Raw genomic sequence first — 21,542 nt, forward strand, 5'->3', positions numbered from 1 at the left:
CCGCCCTTCCGGCAAAATGCCGCCCCAAGCGCGCGCTTGGCGCGCTGGGGTCTGGAGCCGGCCCTGAATACCACCTACCTCACTGGGAGGATGTGAGGATTTATTAGTTTGTACAGTATCTGAAGATGAAGGATGGGATTTTCAAAACTCCCAGAAAGATTTGGGCACCCTGTTCCCATTAGAAGTTAAACACTAAAGTCAGCAGCCGTGACTCTGAATACTGCGCTGACCTGCTGTGTGGAGTGAGTGATACGTTGACATAGTCACTTTTCAGAGTACAGCCACACGTCCTGTGCCCAACCCACTCTGAGACAAGCAGTGAGCCAGACCCAAGGATGATTTATTCCTCTTCTTCTTCATTAGTTATTTGCAGTGGTGCCTACTATTGTCACGGACTCACAGATCGCGCCCACTCTTGGCCCCGTGCGGTCCGTGTGGGGTGCCCCTTTCAGTGCAACAGCCCTCCTTGGGGGTCCACTCTCTCCCAGGGTCAGGCCCTTCCACCTCCTGGAGCTGCACCTCTCTGAGCCTTAGCACGTCTGTCTCTGCCATGGGTCCCCTCAGGGATTCCACGTGCTCTGGACCCTCCGGGCCTCCTCACCCCCGAAGGGGTTGATGCAACCCTGTTTTCTAGCCCGGAGCGATTCTCAGCCAGTGTAAAACAGGAGGGTTTATTGAGAGTTGAACATAGCACAGGAAACTCTCAGGGCCTCAGGCCTGGCCTCTCTCAGCACGGCACATCCCAGTCCCCCTGCATCCAGGTGGGCTCTACCCACCCAGGGACACTGAGTCCCATCCCCTGTGCATGCAAACCACTGGAAAACACAGAAAAACCAAGAAAACCCCCCACTGCGTCACAACTATACATTAAGTGCTTTCCAAAAAAACACTTAATGAGGACAGACCCTGATAGGAGGAGTTCCCTACCTACGAACAGAGGTCTGAGGAAGGGAAATAACAACAGGCAACTTACAAACTTTTTATTTAAAAATCAACAAGAGTCACTCTAGACAGCATGGCTGAGGTGGGTCTTTAGGAGGGACTTGAATGTGGACAGAGCAGGGACCTTGTGGATGAGCTCAGGGAGCTTGTAACATGCCAAGGCGGCTGCATGGGAAAAGACATGGAGGTGGCTGTGTGAGAATCTGCCAAACAAGCAGATGAGAACTGTGGAACTCATTGTCAGGGGATGTTGTGAAGTCCAAAACTATAATGGGATTTAAAAAAGAATTAAAGAAGTTCATGCAGCGACATCATTTCAGATTTTGGTGGTGGTGGGCAACTTTAACTGTGATTACATGGGCTACTTAGGCACCTGAAAACTACTTTTTTTTTTTTGCAGACAATAATTCAGAAAGTAGCTGACAGGAGCACTGTATCTAATTGCTGTATACAGAAAGAAAATTAAATAAATACTAGACGGCAATATTCAGAAGGAGATATCTACCAGAATCGGTCTTGCAGCAAATGCATTCTATAGACTTCAGAATATTTGGAGGTCAACCATCTTGCAAATGAAAACCAAGGTAGAGATCTACAGGTCAAACGTCCGCTCTGTGTTGCTCTATGCGGCGGAAACATGGAGGACCAACAAGAAGATAGAAAGTTGGCTTCAGGGCTTTGAAGGAAGGTGTCTTAGGCGAATTCTTAACATACATTGGCCGCAGCGTATCACCAATGTTGAAGTGAGCCGATTAACAGGCATCAACAATATAGTGGATGAAGCCAAACAACGAAGATGGAGGTGGCTGGGGCATGTGTTGAGAATGGATGCTGACAGACACCCTCGTATTGCCCTACGATGGACACCACAAGGAAGAAGGAGGAGAGGTAGACCACTGGGGACGTGGCGAAGGACCATTGAAGAGGAAATGAAAGGTATGGGAATGAAGTGGGATGAAATCTGCTGTCTCGCTCAAGAACAAAATGAATGGAGGAGAGTGGTTGGCGCCTTATGCTCCACAGGGAGTGAAGAAGAAGAAGACGACCCATTCAGCTCTAATACTAACATGTTCTGACATTTTGTGTCACGTCACTTAAGGGACACTGATTAGGCTTAAAATTTTAAAGCATACTCTACTCTTGAATACAACAATGGAAACAACTGTACAAAAATCTAGATTACTTTCTATCACTTAGGCTATTTACTTTTTGCAGTTCACCAAGCTTGGAATAGATCATTTAACGTTTGGAAACACCCTACTAGGGAAAGGCCCCGTAACTTCATACTGCACCTGCCTAGGGCTCTAGGGGTGATAGCTCACTACAAATACTAGACTAGAAACTGACTTTAAACAGGAGTGAAACTGACACTTTCAAAGTATTGCCAACCCCAAATGTTCAAAAATGATGAGTCAGGCTCACCAAAAATCATGAGATTGGCTTAAAAATCATGAGATTATTTAAAAATAACAGATTTGGTGTTCTTTTTGTTTGCTTTCTGCTGTTTGAGCCTTGAGGGTGCACTGGGTCACATTTTGAATCTTCCTCCACAGCCACGAGGGCTAGAAACTCACTTTTTCTTTAAGAATGAAGGCTGAAATCATCACAGATCCACTTGGCTGCAGGAGTTGTGGCTTTAAGGAAAACAATAATTATCGCGAGACTCATGACAAAATCATGAGAGTTGGCAACACTGCTCACTTCTGTTTAAAGGCTAGTTACTTTCCAGAACACCACCACAATGACTGAGCTGCAGTTCTCACAGGCGAATATTTAAAACCAAACACCAAGAAAATTCCACATTTTAAAGCTGAGAAAAAATTGAGTCTTCGGAGGCATAGCAGGGCCACTGCAGGCAGGAAAGGAAAATAAACAGGCCCAGGAGCTCTGGGCAGCTCTTCTTCTCGAAAAAAAAAGTTGGGTGGTCAAATCTTCCAGTCCTTAATCAGGTAAAACTTCTATTGCCACCAGTGCCTCCACTCATAGATATTAACATGTGTTCAATAATTATACACTTCATATTTAACTATCTTAGAGCCATCTTATCCAGGGCTACATATTTTATATGCATTGGCTCAGGGACTATATTTTCTGGCATATTCTGAACAATGCTGAGTGAGCACATGGTGTCAGTGAATAAGAACAGCCGTACTGGGTCAGACCAAAGGTCCATCTAGCCCAGTATCCTGTCTTCTGACAGTGGCCAATGCCAGGTGCTTCAGAGGGAATGAACAGAACAGGTGATCAAGTGATCCAACCCCTGTCACCCATTCTCTGCTTCTGGCAAATAGAGGCCAGGGACACAATAATACAATATCACAAATAATACAAACTATGACAATGATAGTTGACTTTATGGATACTACGGATGCAATTTGTTCTTTGTTCTGGAATTGGCCTGAATACAGCTTAAACCCTAAGAATTTGAGGCATAAACACATCTGATACTCATACAACACGTTCTCATTCCTTCCTTTTTCCCAAACTCAGAACAAAAAATGACACAACAAAATGTTTTTTGGTTAAAAAATAAAATTTCACAGCAGCCATTGCTCTACAGCCCAGCATGGGGCAGAACCTGCCACCCCTTGGGGGTTAAATTATCTCCTTTCATCTGACTCTCATTCTCTCTCTATTTCTTTCTTCATCCTTCCTGACCTTTGTGATGCTTTTCATGCTGTCAACCATGACATCCTCCTTCCCAATAGCCTGGGAGGCTCAGAGGCTTTTTTTACAGCACGCAACAGAGAGAAAGGCTGGTTCAGTGGAGAGAAAACTAGTCCGCAGAGACCTGGGTTCTATTTCCCCAGGGACTTGCTGAATGCTCTCAGGCCAGTGTTACAAAGGTTTTTAGGCACCCCAAAATGCAGCTAGGCATCTAGTGGGGTTTACAAAGCACCTAACTTTCTAGGTACTTTTGAAAATCCCACTAGGTGCCTAATAGGGTGACTAGATGTCCCGGTTTTATAGGGACAGTCCTGATTTTTGGGTCTTTTTCTTATATAGGCTCCTATTACCCTCCACCCCCGTCACAATTTTTCACACTTACTGTCTGGTCACCCTAGCGCTAAATACCTTTGAAAATGTGGTGGTTAGTCTGTGTGTGCCTCAGTGCCCATTTGTATAGTGGGGATAACAGCACAGCTCTACCTCACCAAGAGAGGGTCTGTGAGGAGAAATTGGTTAGACTTTGTGAGGTGCTCAGATACTACAGTGATGGGGCCACATAACTACCACAGGTCAAGTGGGCACCTTGCTATACCATTGCTCACCCTTCCCTTGGTTTAGGCCCCTTCTTTTCACCTATCCCCCTCACATCTCCCTCTTTTCCGAATGTAACCTTGGCTCAGAGGGCTTGGCTGTATTTCATCTGAGTTCCCTGCATTCTGGGAATTCACTTCCAGATCCTTAATTTAATTACTAGCTCTTTCTTATCTTAATCACTCGGACTCCGTTTTTAAACAAAATGGTGACTCCCTGCCCCAGGGGCACAAGCAGAGACCAGCCCGCTCCTTTGATGAATTTATATTCCACACCCAGGCTGCAGGGCAGTTAAGAGCTCTAGCTGGGGCTAGGACACTGCAGAGCTCCTGTATGAAACTCTGAGTGTGGGAGGGCGAGTTGCTTACAGGAATTGCTACATTGTTTGCTTTCAAGGATCTTGGCTTTCTGTGTGTGGAAGTATCAGAGGGGTAGCCGTGTTAGTCTGGATCTGTAAAAGCAACAAATGCACTTCTTGCATCTGAAGAAGTGGGTATTCACCCACGAAAGCTCATGCTGCAGAACGTCTGTTAGTCTATAAGGTGCCACAGGATTCTTTGTTGCTGTGTGTGGAAGAAGTCTCAGAAATAACAGGAAACCGGTGTTAGCAGAGTGCTCGTGCTCAGGACTGTGATCACATCACACTATGAACCCTGAGCCCAATACCGAACTGCCCACCTGTTTCCTTGTCACCAGGTCAGTTTCTAAGGTTAGCAGCTTGTCCTCAAAGAGAAAGAGCCAAACGTTGGTTGGTGGTGGGGGAGGGAGAAATGCCACCCGGAAAAGGAAAGGGGCTGACTCCTGACTTGGTGATGACCTGTCCTGTTCATTCCCTCTGGGGCAGGACAGGACCCTGGGCTGGATGGACCTTTGGTCTGACCCCGCCTGGCCGTTCTCACGAGCTGCTTGAGCCCAGCCTTTCGGCACAGCTCCGATCTGCCGTGCCTACAAGTAACGGGTGCGAGTCTGGTTCACACTATCGCCGCTATGGCAGTGCCCGTGCGAAAGGGCCGTAAAGTGGCCGTCAGTGATATTTACACTCACCCCTGGCTGGAGTCCTGCCCCCCCCCCCCCGTGAGGTCAGTGGCAGAACCCCGGGGCGGTGTCAAGCGGTTTTCGTGTAAATGAGACTCGGCCCCCGAGGGACCGTGGCTGCTCCGGGTCACACACACGCCAGGCGAGCTGCAAGGGCGGGTTCACCGACCTGACCCCCGTCCCCGCGCAGGGGGTCTGCCCAGGAGCTGAACGCGGGTTTGTGACCCAGGCGAGCTCGGTGTGAAATCCCCGAGGGGATCAGCCGCGGGGATAACAGCTCTGCCCCGCCGCAGGCACGGACCGTGTCCCGGCCCGCGCTCCCCTCCCCTCCCAGCCCGGGAGAAACGAGCCTCACCTCGCGGCTCTTCTCTGCGGAATCCGCTCCGCGGGACGAGGGGCCTCCAGGGACCGATCTAAACTTCCCGCCTCCCAGGCGCTGACGGACACTTCCGACGGCTTAGACCCCGCCCCTCCTGCTTAGACCCCGCCCCCTCAGCGCGGCTCTGAAGTTCCAGAGCCCCGCCCCTCCCGGAGCCAGCCCCGCCCCCTCAGCGCGGCTCTGAGGTTCCAGAGCCCCGCCCCTCCCGGAGCCAGCCCCGCCCCCTCAGCGCCTGTCTGAGGTTCCAGAGCCACGCCCACTTCCGGAGTCAGCTGACCCGTGACCCAGACGGGGCGCTGTGATTGGCGGCCAGGAAGGGCCAGTGGGGTCGTAGACCCGCATGGCGGAGCGCAGCGTGGAGCCTGGGGAGCCGGGCGGCAGCGGGGGCAGGCGGGCCGAGCCGATCCCGGGGGAGCGGCCCCAGCCGCACGAATGAAGAGCTAAGGGCAGTGGCTGGTTTAAACGGGCTCCGAGGTCCAGCTCCTGCTCGGGGGCACAAGGTCGCTCCAGCTCCCTGCTCCTCACTCAGCCTGTGGCCACTGCTGCACTACAGCCGCCCAGCTACCAGCTGCAGGTACACGGGGCCTGAGCGTATAAGATCTTGGAGTGAGGCTGGGGAGGAGAGAAGATCTGGGAAGGGTTTTCTCAAGTCAAGGGAACACTGTCTAAAACCGTGATACTCAGATTGAGCTTCGAGAGCCACCAGTGTCTCTTTTAATGTGTCTCCTGCAGCTCTTTGCAACACACGCTATTAAAACGTCGTGTAACCTAATTATTAACCAATCAGGATGCTTTTACTATGTTACTAACCAGTTGTAGTTGACAAAATAACACTTGGTCAGTCATTTTGCTGTGAAAATGTATAAAATATTTAAAAATAGGAAATGAAAATAATGAATTCATACTACTGTGGCTCTTCTGGGTAATGTTGATTGTCAGTTTGGCTCCTGAACCACTGAGGTCTTAGTATCACTGGTCTAAAAATAGCATTTCAGTTTCAGAATTAGAATTAGTGGTGCTTTTTGCCACAGAAAGTAGGTTATGTATTGGCAGAGTGAGATGTGCCTACAGCAATGATGAGTGAAGTATAGTCTGACCTGGTATTGCCAAGATTTTGTCTTGGTTCTGACCAGGGTGTGATAATGTAATCTTCTCTCTGAGCTGATTCTGGTTACATTCATCTAGAATTAACTAGTCTTCTTTCTTTGGACACTAAATATTTTTATACATCCTTTAAACCGATTGAATTATGTTTCTAAGCAGCCATCCTGACTGGAGCTATTAGTGAGGGAAAATGAGGAATCCAGTGTTTGCTTATGTAAAGCTTTACTCAAAAAATGAGTTAGTGCAATCAGTTGTGTTGGGACCACTGCATCTTGACTTATTTCTGAGGATATAGTGAAAGTAGGGTACATTCCTAAGTTCTCTTTCTTATAATGAGGATGACCTATTGAATCTTGGGATGTTCTTCCATTTTATTTACCTTTTTATAAAATATGCAAACTTGGTTACATTGTAAATGAGTAAATTATGCCATAGCTATTAATGAGGCCTTTTTAAACTATGTTCTAATTCAGCTTTCATTTTTTTTCAGGTCTGGGTAATAGTTTCATGTTCAGATGTCTGTCCACATGGAGCACAATGGACTAATTGGAGCATCAAATCCAACACAGTAAGACTTGAGTGGGGATTTTAGAGCAATACTGAATGTATAAAGGATGTAACCAGTTAAGTAAAGCCTGCTTCATTAGAAAGAGATGCCGGGGTAGAAAAAGATTTATTTTTCTACTTAAGACAATCATTGAAGTGCAAATACAGACTGAAGTTCCAGTGTCATGTACAGTAACTCCTCACTTAACGTTGTAGTTATGTTCCTGAAAAATGCTACTTTAAGTGGAATGATGTTAAGCGAATCCAATTTCCTCATAAGAATTAATTGTAAATTGTGGGGGGGTTAGGTTCCAGTGAATTTTTTTCACCAGACAAGACATCATATTCATATACTGTGTGTGTAATTTATAAATATATATAACACACACAGTATAAGTTTTAAACATAATTTAATACTGTACACAGCAATGATGACAGCATGGCAGAGAGAGACAGAGACATACACCATGTGTAAGACAGAGAGAGATGCGCATTGCCCTTTTAGGTAGGTTCACCCCGCTCTAAGTACATTGCTGGCAGCAGCTGCTGTCTGAACTTGCTGATCTACTTAAAAAGGCAAGCTCCCTTTGTCCTGAGCCCTGTCATGGCCACCTGCTCTGTGGGGAACTTATAGGAGCTGGGGGGCCGCCGGTCCACCCTGGTTCCAAGCCCCCACCAGCCAGCTCCAACAGGCTGCTCTTTCTGAAAGCAGTAGACAAAGCAGGCAGCTACTGAATAACATTATAAGGGAGCATTGCACAACTTTAAATGAGCATGTTCTCTAATTGATTAGCAACAAAACAATGTTCACTGGGACGATTAAGTGAAGATACTGTACTGACTTTAAAATTATATAAATCTTAGGTCATGACACTAATGAATCACTGATTTAAAATTAACTTAAAAGGTTCAAAGTCCATAGGATTAAGCATAATTCATCAGAAATGTCAGTGATCAGTCATGAGCCGCAATAAGGAGACAAACTGTTTTCTTCGCTTCTGCGGGCTGAGAGTGAGCAGCACTATTGGACACCAAAAAACCCTGGAAAAAAAAATAACCCTAAAACCACCTTTTCAATAAACACTCTAGCCCCAGTCTGGTAGCCTTTATTTACATGAGCAGTTGTACTGGAGTCAGTGGGACTACGTTTGTAGATCTGGGTAATCAAGCCTTCTGGGGCTGGCCATGTTGTAAGGTTGTATTGTTCTCCTGGAGCAACTGGGTTATCAATTTTTCAGAAAAAATGTAACAACTGTTGGGAAATACTTGTTGAAGCAAGATGTAATGGATGATATGAATTAATTTCAAATCTGAGCTATATTAAAAAGCCTTGTAAAATCTACTTAATCTTGAATAATCTTCCACTGAATGTGACTCCCCCCCTCCCCCATAAGGTGTGTTTGCGTGAGCTCACTTAAGCTGGTGAAGTGTCTATATTTGTAGATCCCATAGTATTTGTGGAGGCAGCAAAATGAGCCTGCCTGCCTTATTAATATGCCTCCAAAGGCAGAGGTAGCTATTAGCACTGGTCTGGTATCTAAGGTAACAGCTTTCATTTTAACAGGGTACAGGAGTTAGGGACCCTTCTTGGGCCTCAAAGGATTAAAAAAAACAAACAAAAAAACCTTGGCTCTTAATGTGAAAAGATTGTACAAGTTCTTTGCAGCACGTTGTTAGAAGGCTAAATTGCTGTTTCTGTAATGTATTGTAATACCATACCAGCTAGGATAGTCTACTGCTGCCCTCTGTCGTTTCAATAGAAAACAAGGTTCACACTTCATGAAAAGCCACTCCTTCCAACTGGCTAAAATGACCTGTGCTTAACTAGATCAACTAAAGTGCTGTGGAAGCAGGAATCACCTTAAAATCACCACTAGCCAACTTTGATCTCTAAGCAGGCTGATTATCGAAGGAGACATTTCAGTATGACCAAATGGACATAAGGTGCTAAATGAAGCTATACTACACCAGTCCTAATTAAAACTGGCAAACTGCAGCTTAAGTCTTGGCTCCTCTTCAGTATGAGGGCACTGCTCCCTGATTACAATTTCCACCATGTGTGATTTTACTATGACCTTTGGGTCTCCACCAACTGTTCATATATTATGATGAAAGCAGCTACAGTCTGATTCAGTTCATGCAAATATAAACTTTCAGATGAGCAGTTTGAGTGGTTTAAACCATTAGATAACAGAAGTGGAATAAGTCTAGTTAGGGCCTAATTCCCAGTATCATGATAGATAGGAAGGAAGAGAGAAGCAGCTTTGCTATGTCAGTAATCACTAACAGATTTGAGTATATATTAAATAAAGTCTGAATCGGCATGGTTCCAGTTTTTATCTGGCTTCAGTCCATATACTCAATAAACCCAATTCAGACAGAGGGCATCCTTTCCCTGGCTTGGGCTAGTGCTGCCTGGCTTGCTAATATCACCCCTGAGTTGTCGAAGGGGAGATTTGGGGAGGGTGGGGGGTTAAATTTATGGCAAATTGTCATGAATTGTGGGCCTAGCCCTGTTCTGTAATGCTCCCTTGTGAATGCCAAGATTGAATAGTCTGGAAGCAGAGCTGAGGAGAACATGATGAATCTTAGGAACCTAGGAGATGCCAGGCTGGAGCTGAGCAGTGGTTTATTTAGGGCCGTATCTGCTTTTGACAGTGTTCAGCACCAGAGCCTTCTGGCTGAGAGTCTCAACCTAACCCTAGCATCTCAGAATTGGATAGAGCAGCAATTAAGGCAGCAAAAACCCTAGTGCTGCTGCTGAACCTAGTGTCCAAATGTGCCTTAGAGCCTGATTATTCTGCTAATAAATGGTCACTGTACCTTTTCCTGCCCTAGTAATGTGTTGTACACACTCTGGCTGGCACAAAAGTTGTGTTCCAGGTACAAGAACCTAGACTATACAGTGCTTGCACCAATTATGGATCTGCTTTGTAAGTGTCAGCACCGCGCACTCCCTTCAGCTTTCAGGGGAGTACAGCTTAACAAGGTGCTGCAGCTCTGTAGCATAGCCAGTGATGGGGCACCTTTGGTGACTCTTTACATAAGTGTAGACACAGCGATAACAAAACACAAAGCCGGATGTGGAGAGGACTGTGTCGTTGGCTCTGATTTTGCGGCACAACGGGCACACTGTCTTCAGTTTTGGTAAGAGAGGTGAGCCTGTGCTGTAGTCCAGGTGTACGGGTGGCGGAGGAGTAGGCAACACAGTCAATGATTTGATGGTCTCCTGGTTCTCAGATGAGTACCACCAGTCCAGAAACTGCAGGAAGAACACGCCCACGGAGAGGCTGGTGGAGAGGGATAAGGCAACTCCTCCCAATGCTTTTTTCACTGCTGATTGCACTTGCTCCTTAATGCTGCAGCAGGGAGATAAAGTACAGACAGAAAATTAGCACCCTGTGTAAACTAATAGTGCTGATAGACAATAGTGCAGAGACAGTACTCAACTGCATACCAGAGAGACTTCAGGGCTAGTCAGCTACTGCTTTTTAAAAAGATACCTTGTTACAAATGTGTGATGTTTACATTATTTAGAATCAACTGAGGAAACTAACAACAGGTATTTTAGGGAGGTGTAATTTGGTGCATGGGGCACAGAACTTTTTTAAAACTTGGAAAGTAGGTCCAGACCCATTGAAGTTTTTAGGTGGAAGGAGTGGGGTTGAGAAGGATTGGGGTACAAAGGAATTAACCCATGGTTTAGTTTCAAAGCAGGCTCGGGTTGGGAGTGTCCAGAACTCATTGCCTTCTGGTCAGGATTTTTGTAGGAACAGAAATGCTAGTCCCAGTCCACTGGTGGACAGTTGGTCCCACTCACCCACTTTGGTGGCAGTTTCAGAAGACTACCCACGGATTGAACAGGTCACAGAGACTGAACTGCAAGTTAAGGCAGTTTTGGAACCAGGGACCTCTGAAGTTAACTCTGACAGGCAGGCTACTAGACTCTGCTCCCCCCTTCAAAGGTGGTCACACTGAGGTTTTAAATATAAAGGAAACATATTTGACAATAATAGGATCCCTGTTTGATGCCTATATGGTACCTCTTAACACTGAGACAGTTATGTTAAAGCACCATCTGGGAATAGAAAGACAGCCCGAAGATTCCCATATAAGACTGCAATAATTCTAAGCTGTATTTGTCTGGCTCCTTTCTAACTCACCTGTGAGCTGGCTGCTGGCTTGCAGTGGCTACTGCTAGTTTCTGCTCCAACGCCTGGATGTCCTCTGCTGTCAGCCTAACCAGGCGTACACCAGCCAGGCCGAGCAGTGGGGAATGATGCTGAGCCTTACCAAGGATATAGCACAGCTGCTGGCTGAGAAACCAGCCCTCCCAGGCCATGTTTACAAAGGGATAGGCTGCTAAAAAGGCCCTGTAAAAGCGCTTCCAGGAGGATGATGGAGGATGGATGGAATATTCGTCCTCTTCCCTCAGACTAGAGACCAGTTTCTCCAGCTTTGTTTTCAGATAAGGAACGAGAACCAACAAGAGCAGAGACTTCCAGTGTTGCTTCTTCAGCAGCCCAGCACTGGCCAGCTGATGCAGCCCCTTGCTGTCTCCCACCGCTATCCTCTTTAGGCCATAGAAGTTTTCTGAAAAAGAGGCACTACACCTGGACAGAAAATGCTGCTGGAGCAACAGATCCAGGAAGGTGTAGATCTCATCAAACCAATGCCAGAGGAAGCCATAGCGGCCAGGATTGGATTCAGCAAGCACCTAACATAAGATACAGGGAAGGAAATGGTGTCAAAGAGCCACTCAGTTAAAGCAATTATGGCCTATGTATCCAGTATAAGAAATGGTTCAGAAACAGAGACTTGAGCACTGATCAGAATAAGACACTGGCTAATAGAACTTTGGCCCCGTGGGGAAAATTAAATCCTTCAGTTTGCTACCAGCATACGACCGGCAATACTGTATCTATGTGTGACTTAAGCCAGATGTGAATTCCAGGGGTGAAAGGTGAGTAAAGGGCATTTCACAGGGGACATGGTAGTGATCCCCCTCATTCCCCAATAACAAAAGTATACCCCCTAAAACACTGTCTGCATATGTATCCTTGCTGAGCTGGAGACTCAAATGCACTGTATATATTTGTGTTTTCCCTCCATGAACAGTTGTTCGATATAAACGCCTTAGTACTCCATGTCTGGAACTAAAGTAGCATTGTCAGCAACAGTCCAGGCAGAAGGACTTGGATCTGGGCACTCATCCCTTTGTGTGCTAGAGAAAAAGGTGATCTAAGCACTGAGCCAAGACCTCATGAGTGCCAGTCAGCCCTAGTTCTGCTTTTGACCTCATCTGTTTTTTTGGACAAGCCACTTTACTTCACTGCTTGAGTGTCCCCAGCTGGAGAACACATTTCCCTCCCTCACAGGCTTGCTGAGAGGATTAGTTAATGTTTGCATAGTGATCTGAAAATGGGGAGTGCTAATCAGTGCACTAATTATATGCAATTTATCCCATTCTTCAACAGCACAAAGGAAATGTCATGTACCTACCACAGGGCAACTTGCTTTCCACACAGAGGAGCCCTTTAACTTTATTTCTGGGAGTCCAGCATTCTCAGCTCCTGTGCCATTATAGCAACAGCAGTGGAGAGAGGTTACAATCTGTGTGCTATACTGAGCCACTGCACCTGCCCAGGCACAGGAGTTCTGTATCCTAAAATAGCACTTTGCCCTTTTATAGGGCCTTCCATTCAACAATCACCAAAGTGCTTTTCCAACGTTAATTAATTAGCTCTCCCAACCTCTGTGTGAGGTTTGTATTATCCCTCATTTTACAGATAGAAAAACCAATCCACATAGAAATGAAGTGACTTGCCTAGGGTCTATGGAGAGTCAGTGTCAGAGCCAGGAATAGGATACTGATTCTGCTTTAATCATTAGCCTGTACTGCTTCTCATGGATAGGCTAACTGACACCAAGCACATGCTTGACACACATTCGAATTATGATTCAACTTGAACACTATCACTTATTTTCAGAATCATGACAAAAAACCTTGTCTTTTAAGGTTCAATCCATAGCACATGTTTATGATGGAGTAGTAAACCCCTGCCACTAGGTGTTTCCAGTGAAAATACTGGCATATGCCCTTCCTTGAAATAACACTGCTGCAGTAAAGTTTTGTAAATGCAATCAAGTAACACAGTCACTGAGACTTCAAGGCTATAAGCTGAAGATGCTAGGTGGAGACATTAGAAGGTACTATTCCCCCTGTGAAATACACATACCTTTTAACTTGGCCTAATGTAACACCAAACTCACTTGATGCTGCATTTTATATGTTCACATTTCTCGTCCTCTATGGATACCACCACCACCTCCTCCCTAAAGTGTGGGGGTGGGGTGGGGTCTTTACCTTGACCACATGCTGAAGTGCAGGTCTCACTGCTGACATCAAGCTGTCCTGGGCCACCACTTCGAAGATGGAAGGCCTGTCCTCGCTGGCTGAAGCCGCGGTGAGATGAGCCCCGTGCTCCGCCATGGTGTCCTCCGCGCAGAAGGATCCCGACCTTCCCCCACGGTAGCTGGGACAAAGGAAACAGGAGTGGGGATTTAATACTGAAAGTCCCTCCCAGCCCAAGGGAACGGGCTGAGCAGCTGCCGTGACGCTGGCACCTGCCCCCCCCGGGGGACCTGGAGGGGCACCGGGGTGGGGGAGGGGCGAGCTGGGCTGTCTCAGCAGATGGGCGAAAAGCGCCATGGAAACAGACTTGGCGAGCGGCCCCGGGGAGGTCCGAGCTCGGGGCCTCACTCGGGGACCAGGCTCCGGGGGGGGCGGGGCTGGGTCTCACTCGGGGACCAGGCTCCGGGGGGGGGCGGGGCTGGGTCTCGCCGGCCCGGCCCCGCACTTACCCCCGCGCCGCTCCCGGGCTGCTCCGGGCCCCACTTCAGAGCAGCCCCCGGAAGCGGGAGCAAGAGGCGACGCTCTGCCCCCCCGCCGCGTCTCTATGGCCTCGGCGGCACGGACACTCTAGGCGGCGGGAGGGGGGAACTCTATCGCCCTGAGTCTTCCGAGCCGCCCCGCTTCCGGTTCCCGTCCCCGGCCGCCGCCTCCGCAGCGGTGTGTGTGTGTGTCTCGCCCCGCCCCGCCCTGCCCTGCGCCCGACGCCGCGGTGAGTGTGGGCCGGCCCCGCCCGCTCCACGGAACAGGCCCAGCGGGGGGGCTCCGGGGGGGACGAGGCGCCCTGGGGCGCGGCTGGGGCAGGGCCCCGGGGCGCAGGAAGGGGAGCGGGTCCCGCCGCCCTTTGTTCCCAGCCCCGCCGGCGCCGGGCGGAGCGATTGGAGGCCGCGGCCCCCTTCCCCACCGCTGCGGCCTCTCGCCCCCCTTCGCCCAGCACCTGGGCTGCCCCCAGAGCGGCCCCGGGCCGGGCCGAGCCCCGCGCTTCAGGGGGACGCGGGGTCCGCGGGGGGCCTGGCGCCGGCTGCCGGCGTCGCCGTGGGAGGGGGCGGGAGCTGGAAGAGGCGGGTCGGGGGAATGGGGGCGGGGAGGGAGCCGGCTGGGGCCGGGTCACTCGCTGCTGCCAGCGCCAGGCCCCCCGCTAACACCCCAGGCCGCCCCGGACCCCGTGTCCCCCCCGAAGCGTGGGGCCCCCCCGACGCGCATTAAGCCCAAACCTTGGTGGAGCCGGACCCACGTTCCTAAATATTGATGGAGCAGGGGCACCCCAGGCCTATATAACTCGCTGCCTATGCCCAGCCCCACTCGGACCATCCCTCGCCACCCAGGAGCTGTTCCTGGGGGGATGAAGCGCCCACACCTGGGTGGGCTGGCCCAGAGCTTAATCTGGTGAAACCGGGGCTGTTTCCTAGGGAGATTGGGGACCCACCCATTGATCCAGAGGGTGTCTAGCGTCTATGTACCAGCTGGGACTGTTCCCTTTCCAGAGTTCCCAGATTAATCATCCACTCAGATTGTCTCAGTCTGAGACTTTTCCCTTTTAGATTTTAAGAAGGTTAGTGTCTTCACCCCTGAGGTTACCCAGGGCTGGGCACAAAACTAGATAGGGCTCTAGATTGCTGTTACGGAGTTTTGGGTGGCCAGGGTTAGTGTTTGTCAGTTACAAGACCCATCTTTCTTTGAGGCTATTGTGCAAGACTGTCTCTGGATGTAGTGATTCCTTTATTCCTGCTGTAGTCACTGAATTAGACACATCTGGTTCAATCTAAATTTGAATTTCAAACACTTAAAGGAACAACATGCTCGTGAGCCAGCAGGGCTGCTAGATGAGACTAGAGCCTACTGGGTATTTTCTTGTCATGTTCTTGTTCTTGTCTGGGAGTGAACATAGGCCTTTTGTTGCAAACCTCAAAAACATTCCCAGTTTACTTGTTCTGAGTTTAGCAGGTGCTGGTTAGACACTGGGTTCCAGGATGGCAAAGATGAGCTATTGTTACTTTACAACCTCGGTCATCTTTAAACATCCCTCAGTTCTTGCTAATAAAAATGGCTGTTTTCCATCTTTACAAATGTTTCAGCTTTCCTCCTGTTTTGAATTGTGCAGCAGAAGCTGGCATTTCCTTGACAGTTACTTGAAACCATTGTCATTTGTGAATCACTGCTCTCGTCTCTCTCTTTGTTTCTTGGGTTTCACTTGAGACTAGCTGTGCCCTGTAATATGTTTGCTTAGTAAACCAGATTATACTGTGTACCACTGGGAAATTGCCTTTGACAGCATATGTGAAGCTAGCTCAAACAGAATGAAGCAAAATACTCCGCACCTTGGGGAAAGGCAGCCTTGTATTGTATTTGGAATATTGTAGCTGTGGTACTTATTAAAATAATAGTCTTAAATGTTATTTGTATCTGCCAAATCAGGAGGTCATTAAGACATGTACTGTGACTAGATTTAAATAAGAGCGGAGTAATTTTATGACTGCTAATGACATTTGTAGCTGAGCAAGCTAAAATAATAAGGGTAATGAAATCTCAGGCTTCAGGGCATAAAGGTCACCTGTGAAGTTTAGCAAGGAATTTTCCTCCTCTGTGTTGCATTGCACAGTTAGTTAAATGTGTATTATTGAGTTCCTGGCCTTTCCTTAAATAACCAGGTATTGGCCATTATTAGAATACCAGACTAAATCAGTGCAGGGTCTGGCCAGGGTGATAGACCCTGTGTGTAAGAAAACTAAAGCACAATGAGAACTACGTTAATTCTCATAAAACTGGTAATGTGCCTGTTACTTTAGTGAATGAAAGACATTTAAGTTCTCTTTCAAACTGGGCTAAAATCCTAAGCAGTGTGTCAGCAATAACATTGCAGCTGCAAGTAGGCTGCATTTTTAATTATGAAATGAGACTTGTAGCAACTTCCTCTCTTGGAAAGCTATGGGGATTGCTGCCACGAGTGGTGAGCTTCAGGAGTTTAAATTCAAAGTGATGCTATATCCTTCCCCTCTTTTTTTTTTTTTTGAGTATCCTTCTCTGTCTCTGTTTTCAAAACTACCTCTTGTGTTGCTGTTCCCAAACACAAAGCTAGCCCAGTGGTAAAGCAGTAGCAGAACCAGAGTGAACAGTCCTGATCAAGGTCACCCTGCTGCAGCTGCTGGGCTGAGGGTAGGTACACCTGCAAGAGCACCACAGGCAAGATCTAATGAGGATTGCTGTATCCCACTCCTTGGCAGCTGGACAGGATTACAGCTGTGCCTAGAGTCTCCCACATGGAGAAAACAGAAAGTGACCAGGATTATCTCATTACTTCTGCTCTTACTACTCATAGTAACTTTACTGCTGAAGCAAGAGAAACAATAGCATTAAGCATCATCTGGAGGCAAAGGAGAATAGATAAGCATAATATGAGGGAAGGAGGTATGATAGGACCAGAAGCTCCAAAAGGATGTGTTTAGCATGGTGGGGGATGAGCAGCACAGACAGGAAGTGGTTGCTGGTCTGCTATTCTTTTGGGACAGAAAGAGTTCAAAACCAGATTTGTTCTCTTGGGCCAGCAGGGCCTGGGAGCTCTGTGGAGGCAGCAGAATCAGCCCGTGGGGAAAAGCTGTCTTGTTTGTTTTGTAGCCAACACTTCAGGCTGACAGGAGGAGGGCGCAGGCTCAGTCTGTTACACGGGGATCTACATCAGTTTTTCAGCCGAGGAAGAGTCATTAGGAAGAACAGAGGTGTCCCTATCCCAGGAAAAAAAGGAAGAGTAAGAGTGAAATAGGGGCTGGAGAGAGAGAAGCAGCAATGAGTGGAGACAGGGAGAGCAAGAGAAATGGAGAAGACAGAAATGCACATAAGACAAGAAAGGAGATCAGACAAAAACAGGAAAGGAGAGGGAGAAAAATTAGGAAAGGAGTTGATTGGATAATAATAGGGGCAAGTTATATTTCAGGTTTTCGGCTGTGATACTAATTTAATAATCAAAAGAAATGAGACTTCTTTCTCCCATGCTTGTCTTTTTCCCAGGTACTGTCTAATAGTTTGTGGGAGAGTCTCTTTCCTCCCTGGCCGTCACCAATCACATTAAAAAAAAAAAAAGGTGAAATGGATTCTACATTCTTCCTGATATGTTTGTGACGTCCCTATAATTTGTACATGTTGTTGGTAATCCACTCCATTTTGTGAAACAAAGAAGTGCAAGTAGTCGGGAAGCCATTCTGACTGGAGTCCTGTAGTAACAGACCAACGTGTCCCCATGCAACCTGGTCCTCATGACCAACGTACCTATAACAGCAAACCAGCATTTGCAGTGCAGCCCTACAGTAACAGGCCAGCGTCCAGATAGCGTGGTAGTGAGATGGAAGAGATTTCAGCTTCAAGTTTCCATAAGTTTATTGTAAAACACTTTTTTAAAAAGTGATGCTTTGTGTATGAGGAAAAACGTTTTTTTGATGCATGTGGGGAATGGTCTGGTTTGCGGTTACTTCTGTGATGCAACCCCAAAATGCACCAGTAGGGGGAGACTACCCTTTCCTTACTTATGTCCCTCCATTGTCTGAAATGGGTTGGTCTGAAACGTGAATCTGATTCCATAAATGAACACTTCTTAAATATAACCTCACTTTTGAGGGGAGGAGGTGAATGAAATATCTGGAGAACACATAAAGGTTCTCTCCCTCAGTATAATTAAAAACATCCACACCAGGGAGGATTGAAAGAACAGGGTGGGAGATTGTTGAACCCCTTCTCTGCCCTATCAAAAATAAACTGCCGTGTTTTGCCAGCAAACTGCAGTTGAAACTTCCTCGATTTAAAAAAAAGTATTTGCTAAGTTACCTCACTAGTTGGTGCGGCACAAAGGTTGTATGTACAAACCCTTTTTCCCTTACGGTATTCCTGCCAAGCCTTGTTTCTCTGCGTGGTGTAGTTTGCATAGTGGTTGACAGTGATTGCAACTTCTATTCACGTGTTCATTGTTCTTGCAGGTGTGCTAAGGAATCGGAACCATGACGGACTCCAAGTATTTTACAACCAATAAAAAAGGTTAGCTTTAAACTCTTACCAAATATTGCAGGTTCCTGGAGATGCTGGCTGGCTATCATTTTAAAGTGGCTTTTTGGAACTCCACTTGGAAGAATTTGTGCTCTCCTGTTAGCTTTGTCCCCATTTCTCCTCTCAATCATCCAGGGAGAAGTTCTTCAAAAGTAGGCCATGAAACAGTCACTGAGCCCCTCCTTCCCCCTTTTCCTCTGGTAGCATCAAAAGGCAGGACTGAAGTGCTGAATAGTTTTGCAATGCACAAACTCAGTGACTCAAATTACCTTTCCTGACTCCCTGCTTTTCCGCAGCATCAGGGAAGCAAAACTTGGAGATTTGAAATGTTTGACTTGTTTGGAGGTTTAGGGCTGGATTGAGGGTTCAGGACCATGGACAGTTGTCCAGTCAGACAACTAGACGTGTGCTTGGGTTGGGTGGCGGGGAAGAACAGGCTTGAAGGGTCTGGGTGTTTATATGTGCACATTTTTAGCCATTTGGGAGGCTTGTTATGAGCTCACAACAGACTCTTTTCTAAAAAGTGGGTCCTCTCTTGCTGCCTTCTCAAAATCCATGGAGAAATCTACCAGAAGAGCCAGATATCCAATTCATCCCTCCCCCAACCAAACCCCTCACCCCTGTGCTCCACATGACTTTACTGTAACCATGGGTGTCACTTAGCCCTAGTGATCATCCGTAACACCTTGTTGAAAGAGGTGGTGTTTCTGACATATCGTGGCTCATGGGTATAAAGTAGTCATGGTGCACACTTCAGGGAGGCGTTCCCTTACTCCACCACTGTGGAGTCATTTGTCTTACTCTTAAATTCTGGCCTAAGGGACTAGCAGTAAATACAGACCATTAACTCCAAGCCCTCCAATCTCTGCCTTTTCTATGGACGTTAGTGCTGCTGATCCTGCATTTTGTTATGGCTGCAGATCGGAGTCTGGGTTGGGGGAAAATGTTGATTTTTGTCTCTAGCTCCTTTGACTGTGTCAGAATGTCTAAATGTTTCTGTTGAATGATCCGTATTGCCATTTGTGTTGTCATTATGCTTCAGAGTGCACACCCTATTGAAACAAAATGAATTTACATCTTTTTAAGAGCTTTTCTGCACAGGGAGACTCAGGAAATTGAGTTCAGATTAATGAAAGGTGTGAATTTAAAATGGTTTAGTTAAACTGCAGTAAATCCCTGTGTGGATGTTCTTACTCAGAATTAAAGAGATCTTAATTTGGTGTTAGCTTAAGTCACAGTAAATTCATCTAAACTGAATTAAGGCCACTTTAATTTTGAATAAGTGTGTCCACACGGGGATTTAATATGATTTAACTAATCCACTTTAGAAGTTAATTTGGAGCAACTTTCCTGAGTGTTCCCATATAGATGAGCCCTTAGAGAGAAATGACAGCCCTAGCTTCAGATTCAGCCAGGCAGCAGGAAATTAGATCTCACTGGGATGGTTATAAGATTGCTATAACCTTTTTAAAAAAACAGAAGTGTGTACATTCTACAGAAACTGATGCAGACACAAGGAAAACACTGGTGCTGCATACTGGCTCAGTCGGACTCTCAGACTTGCTCTTGATAAGAGTTATGAGCTGGATGTCTTTCTCAGATGGCTGGCAATGGAAGCAGCCACAACATTGTTCTTCAGAACAGTAACTTCTGTTCCTTCCCAATGGCCTGCTTGAATCATTGGCACTAGGGCAGGGAACATACTTTACTCTGTTAAACACAGTGTGAATTTACAGCATTATAAAAGTCATTTATAACAACTCAGCACCTTTAATGCATCGTTCTACAAGCCAATTCTGCTGTTGCTGCTGTTTCCTATGGAAACTGTGGCTTGCTAACATAATGGCCCATCGTCAGAGGAAGTGAGAGGGCATATAGTTTATGACTATCATCTTTGCAGTTCATTCCTTTTTGACTTCCTGGTGTTGCCTGATCAAAGCTCTTGGCACCCAGTGTATTCGTGAATCAAACAGCACTTGCTAGGCTTCACGAACTGAGCTAATGTTTAGGGAGAAAAGTAGGATTTATGTACCTCTCAGCATGCCAGGCTGTTTTGCCTTTTTCCCAGACATGCCTGCCTGCTAGGCTGTCCTAAAAATGCCATTTGGAATAAAACATCTTTAAGGGTATTGATTGCAGTCTTCTTTTAAATGAGTTGGTATGAAATGCCAAGCAGGTTTCACTAGCCCATATCGCATTACTGGCTTTTAAACAAGATCAACAATAGTGCCTGATGCTAACGAATCCGTTTCCTCAATGTGTTCTTTATAGTTTTCAAATCCCTTGCCATATTTTGTTTGCGGTTTAGATAATTGCCTTCATTTCCTCCACCTGCAGTCTGGCATGGTGGAATCAACAGCACAACTTTCCATCCCAAAGGGACTGTTGTCACATATAGACTCCTGGCTTGCTGGTTCCTTTTCCTGTTTGAGCAGCGATCGAGAGAAACCAGAAAATCTGTAGGGACAGAAAATGCAGCTTTGTTCTCATAGCGGTTTGCTATCATGCTTTCAGATTGGAAGTCCTTGTTCCCACTCCAAAGGCCACCCTCCACCCCCTAAAAACGTTTTTGGCTCTGCCAGATATTTTTAGACCCACACAAACATCTGGGAAACAGGCACCTCTCATACCGTTCAGCCCTTCTGTATTGCAATCATGGGCTCTCCAGGAGAATCCTACAGTAGTTTGTCTGCATTGGTCTATGTGGAGCAAAGGTTTGCGCTAGAGTGTAGCATTGCCAGGGGCACTTTGATCCTCCACAAAAGCTCACCCCTGATGTGTTACCCTTGATTCCTGCTGTGCTATGTGTCCTTGTTAGATGGCTTGTGGTTTCGG

At 46.9% G+C, this 21,542-nt stretch overlaps 2 protein-coding genes and 1 non-coding gene across 8 annotated transcripts in view; 2 read left to right on the forward strand and 1 right to left on the reverse strand.

Moving 5' to 3' along the window:
• Nucleotides 1–6,686: 6,686 nt before the first annotated feature.
• LOC120387607 lies at nucleotides 6,687–6,781 on the forward strand. The gene has a single exon (XR_005590251.1). It is a non-coding gene; the product is annotated as a Z30 small nucleolar RNA (small nucleolar RNA).
• A 438-nt stretch (nucleotides 6,782–7,219) lies between these two features.
• The window catches only part of AP2B1 (adaptor related protein complex 2 subunit beta 1), a 108,320-nt gene continuing 93,997 nt past the window's right edge, over nucleotides 7,220–21,542 (forward strand). For 2 of the 5 annotated variants that reach the window (XM_039507372.1, XM_039507376.1), the window contains exons 1-2: nucleotides 14,257–14,391; nucleotides 18,641–18,698. In XM_039507372.1, the coding sequence (XP_039363306.1) occupies nucleotides 18,662–18,698 (37 nt within the window). In that variant the 5' untranslated portion in view covers nucleotides 14,257–14,391; nucleotides 18,641–18,661. Of the gene's footprint in view, nucleotides 7,290–13,691; nucleotides 13,800–14,256; nucleotides 14,392–17,681; nucleotides 17,755–18,640; nucleotides 18,699–21,542 lie in introns of those variants that run through there. The other 3 variants (XM_039507373.1, XM_039507375.1, XM_039507374.1) reach the window with 3 other exon arrangements.
• On the reverse strand, nucleotides 8,716–14,910 carry PEX12 (peroxisomal biogenesis factor 12). 2 transcript variants are annotated; one of them, XM_039507379.1, is made up of 4 exons: nucleotides 14,894–14,910; nucleotides 13,635–13,803; nucleotides 11,431–11,984; nucleotides 8,716–10,626 (listed from the first exon to the last, which is right to left on the reverse strand). In XM_039507379.1, exons 2-4 carry the CDS (start codon nucleotides 13,758–13,760, stop codon nucleotides 10,227–10,229), a joined length of 1,080 nt encoding a protein of 359 aa, XP_039363313.1. In that variant the 5' UTR covers nucleotides 13,761–13,803; nucleotides 14,894–14,910; the 3' UTR covers nucleotides 8,716–10,226. The 2 variants fall into 2 exon arrangements, with proteins under 2 accessions (XP_039363313.1, XP_039363311.1); XM_039507377.1 differs by lacking the exon at nucleotides 14,894–14,910 and adding an exon at nucleotides 14,132–14,291.

This window comes from Mauremys reevesii, linkage group 20 (assembly GCF_016161935.1).
Source record: "Mauremys reevesii isolate NIE-2019 linkage group 20, ASM1616193v1, whole genome shotgun sequence".
NCBI classification, from domain to species: domain Eukaryota; kingdom Metazoa; phylum Chordata; order Testudines; family Geoemydidae; genus Mauremys; species Mauremys reevesii.

Bases quoted from the DNA above. Each gene is read 5' to 3' on its own strand.
- PEX12 (XM_039507379.1), bottom strand. From the start codon at position 13,760: ATGGCGGAGCACGGGGCTCATCTCACCGCGGCTTCAGCCAGCGAGGAC. The intron at 11,985-13,634 runs GTAAAGACCCCA...ATCTTATGTTAG, and splicing joins CACTTCAGCATGTGGTCAAG to GTGCTTGCTGAATCCAATCC. The intron at 10,627-11,430 runs GTGAGTTAGAAA...TCCCTGCTGCAG, and splicing joins AGCCAGCAGCCAGCTCACAG to CATTAAGGAGCAAGTGCAAT.